Genomic DNA, 4,192 nt, shown 5'->3' on the forward strand with positions numbered 1-4,192 from the left:
ATTAGTCATCAGAAGATGCAGACTGATACCAGGAGGATGGACCAGGTTGACATAATGGAGAAGTGACATAATGGAGAAGCCTGCCAGATGGATGCAGATCACGAGGACTGGACCTAGCACATGGATGCAGCTTGTGCTACGTATCAATTAAATCCATTTAATTTGCAGCTTTAAGGTGCAAACTACGCACTGGGATGCACTATAGATTATCATGAATTATTGTTCCAAAAAAATTTTAAATATACTATTATTTTGTATCTGAAGAAAGTTGAAAAATAAATAGTTAATTATAGGCAGTAGTGCCATGCAAAACCCCAATGCACTATCCCACTGTTGCTGAACCCATATTCTAGAAACAGTGAGTATGGGGGGCAAAAAAAAATTAAATTTAATGGTTAATTTATAGAATGGTGTCAACAATTTAGTATCTGTCATGCAGAGAACGGTCCAAAGAATTATATTTTTTCTTTATAATTTAGTCTAACAATAAAATTATTAATTATAATTATAAAACTGTGTTTATATTAATAATATTTATATTATGTTCAAATGAATTATTATTTAATAAAACAATTTCAAGTACAAAATAATTTATACTTAAAAAACATACCAATAATAGGTGTCTCTGTGCCAATGAATCCCTCCTCCTGGTCACGATAATAAGCCTAAAAGAGAAAATCAAAGAAAAAGGAGTCAGAAATGATAATGGAAATATTAAATAATATCATTAAAATTTTAATAATGGTTAAATAAATTTATAAGCAAAGGTCAGAACTCTACAATCTCATGCAAGAATAAAAAAATAATTGAGATTGAAAATAGAAAAAAATAACTTAAGTTATTAGAATCTGTTATCTAAATCTGCATAAAAAAATAATAACCCTCGAAGATTTTCAATTGGTTGATAGTAAATATTTTTAAGAATATTTAAAGTAGTTTGTAATTTTCATAAATGTTTTTCAATATATTGAGAAAAAGAAATATCATATATTAAATATGTATAAAAAAACTACTTAAAAAGAAGAAACCTGACAAAATGTTTCAAATTATGGAAAGATAAATATGTGTTAATTTTTAATAAAAGAGCACCAATATTGTTTTCCTATCACATACATATAAATAAATAACAAAGACAAACATTAATATAAATAGAGGGTTTTATTAACATTTGTATCAAATTGAACCTTTGTAATGCTACTTATTATATACTTCAATAGCAACAAAATTATCACAGGAAAGAAATGGAGAATGACTTCATAAGTGATAGGTAATATTGATATAGAATAAGAAATTAAATTTTTGAAGAAGACTATAGTTTTACTTTTAAAATAAGCAAAATGTAATCATCTACCTTATAAACTGCAGCAACACTAGCTGATCCAAACAAAATAAAAGCGACAATCCATTTATTGGGAATACTACCTTCACCCAAAGTTTTTTGAGAATAATATCGCACAGGAAATGATACATGGCCTTGGGTCTGAAAAGAATTCGAAGATTTTATAGGTGAAACCCCGTAACTTTTCTGAAAAAAAAAAAAAACAAATAAAAAAATAAAAATGAAAAACCACTTACAACTGCAATTATCAACTAATAAATCAAAATTTTAAATAATGAAATACTTGTTAAAAAAAAAGGTGCAGAGAATTAATTAAAAACAACTTAAAGAATCAATTAAAAACATTTAATTTTCATATAATTCTTCTTTACTAAAATAACAAACTTTTTTTCCTGAATATTTTAAAGTCAACTTTATCCTACTTAATGAATCACACTGTATTTCCCAGATATTTACAAAAACGTTTGTGATGAATATCACTAATTAATAACCTTTCTATACGATAATTCATAGGAGATACTGTTAAAATCAAAAATGCTGAAAGATGAGATTTAGAAAGCTAACAGTACTATCATTTAAAATAAGAATTCAAAGCTAGCTAGAGTACAAAGAAAAGAGAGATAATTGGATCTATTTCTCATTTGCAAGTGATCATAGCAAGACCCCTCTGTAAGAAGCTGAAAACAGCTAGTTAATGTGACCTTCGATATAAAGATTGTCAAGTTATATAATGAAATTTTAAAACTTTCATCAGTGCCATGTATATATTAGTGGTTGTAAAAAGTAGTCAAATATTGGAGGAGGCAAGATTGACTTAATAAGAGATTAAAATATTTCAATTACAGCTCCAATTTATCAAATTAATATTGGATTTAATTTAATTAACATAATAAATTACGAAAGGTAGATTTATTTATTTTTAACTCAAACAATTTCATTTCACATAGTTCCTTCTATTTAACAATGATAAAATTTGTGTGTTAATTTCAATTATAATATAAATTATTTATTTCTATTTCAAAGAAAAGTAAAAACATATTGATAAGAGTACTGATACCCTTTACAGCAACTCAAAACTAACATTGAAACTTCATGAATTTATTTCATAAAGATATATATAAATATAAATATATACTGATAAATTTTTTCTTGAATGTTGTATACATATTTTGGATCTTGAGGATCATCCAAAAATACAATCAATCAATAATACCTTTTGCAACTTTATTGTTTGCATAGGCATCCCATACAATGAAAAACAATTATCTTAGAACAAATAACTTCCTCAAATAATTATTAAAAAACTACATATACATAGTATAATTTAAGATTAACTATTACAATTGAAACATTACTTAGAACTGTTTATTACAGTTTGCTCTATACGGCTGAGATACAACTAACTCATGGTTTTCACTAGAACTGAATAGGGGTGAAATGGAGGAAGGTATATGTTTGAAGAAAGGGTTTGTTTTGAACTTTTCCAACACGTAACCGTTCTTTCTAACAGGTAGTCCTTCTATTATTTCAGTTTTGTAATTTGTCTATTTACATTTAGTGTTCAGGGAATGCGGTCAAAATATAACACAAATAAGTTTAAATAACTTATTAAATCGTGCCAACGTTCCAGCCAGAATTTCTATCCTTCATCTAAGGACAAAGAACAAGATAAGAACCAATAAATACAAAAAAGAAAAAAGAAACAGAATGACATAAAGTAAATAATTGTACGGAATGAAATTAAGAAAATTAAAGTGATGAAAGAAGTGGAAAATAAAATGTATATATAGATAACTGAATAAGTAAATAAAAATAACATGATTAAGGAAATAAAATAAAAATTTGAAGTTATCTAACGCAAAGAAGTAAGAATATTTTAGTTTATTGATAATTTAAAAATTAAAGTTATGGAAAGAAAAAGAAAATATATGTAACTATTCCATAATGTCATTAGTTGTAATGTGTGTTTTGTAATTTCTTTAGTTATATATATTTTCTTTCTATCAATTTTATTTTTTTCTTTACATAATTTTAATTTTTAAGTTATTAATAAACTAAAATATTCATACTTCTTTGCATTAAATAACTTCAAATTTTTATGTTATTTCCTTAATTATGTTATTTTTACTTACTTATTCAATTACCTATCTATACATTTTATTTTCCACTTCTTTCATCACTTTAATTTTATTAATTTCATTCTGTACAATTATTTAGTTTATGTCATTCTGTTTATATTTTAATTTTTTGTATTCATTGGTTGTTAAATTGTTCTTTGTTCTTAGCCCTGATGAAGGCTAGAAATTCTGGCTGGAACGTTTGCACATTTAAATAAGTTAATTCAACTTATTTGTGTTATATTTTGACCACATTCCCAACCATCTTCTTCTCGTATACGTTATCAATGGTCAACTATCTGTCATGATTATATTAATGTTGTTATTTATGCTTTATGTATTTATTAGGTTATAGTAACATGAATTTAAATTTTATACATCTGATTTTTTGTTGATAGCCCAATTCTTATATGTTTCTATAGAAATTATTTCTTTTAAATTTTGCTTAAAATTGTTTTTTTTTCCTGATGTATGATTTTTGGTGTATCAAATTTGAATTTATGTCCAGTTTGTCTAATATGTGTGGTAAGAGCAGTTTGGTCAGGTATTTTAGAGTTTTTATTATAGAAATACAACTATATTTGTGTTGATATACCCTTCTGTTGAGATACTGTTCTGAAGTTCCATAATAGCATTTCCTGCAGTTCTCTTCACAAGGAATTTCATACACTAAATAAGATTGTAGATAGTATTATTATTAACTGACCCTCAAGATCTACAAATATATATATATATA

The 4,192-nt window shown here is 25.5% G+C and overlaps 1 protein-coding gene across 3 annotated transcripts in view; it reads right to left on the reverse strand.

Annotated features, from left to right (window-relative positions):
- Window positions 1-4,192, reverse strand: part of LOC106680808 (putative apoptosis-inducing factor 1, mitochondrial) — a 39,833-nt gene that overhangs the window by 26,307 nt on the left and 9,334 nt on the right. For all 3 annotated transcript variants that reach the window (XR_010844679.1, XM_067051956.1, XM_067051955.1), the window contains 2 exons: window positions 1,352-1,525; window positions 611-665 (listed from right to left, as the gene is read on the reverse strand). Coding sequence is in view for 2 of the 3 variants with exons in the window: in XM_067051956.1 (XP_066908057.1) it covers window positions 611-665; window positions 1,352-1,525 (229 nt within the window). In the remaining variant the exon portion in view is untranslated. The remainder of the gene's footprint in view (window positions 1-610; window positions 666-1,351; window positions 1,526-4,192) is intronic.

The sequence above is a fragment of the Halyomorpha halys genome, unplaced genomic scaffold (genome assembly GCF_000696795.3).
Source record: "Halyomorpha halys isolate HHAL.00 unplaced genomic scaffold, Hhal_1.1 Scaffold290.1, whole genome shotgun sequence".
NCBI lineage: Eukaryota > Metazoa > Arthropoda > Insecta > Hemiptera > Pentatomidae > Halyomorpha > Halyomorpha halys.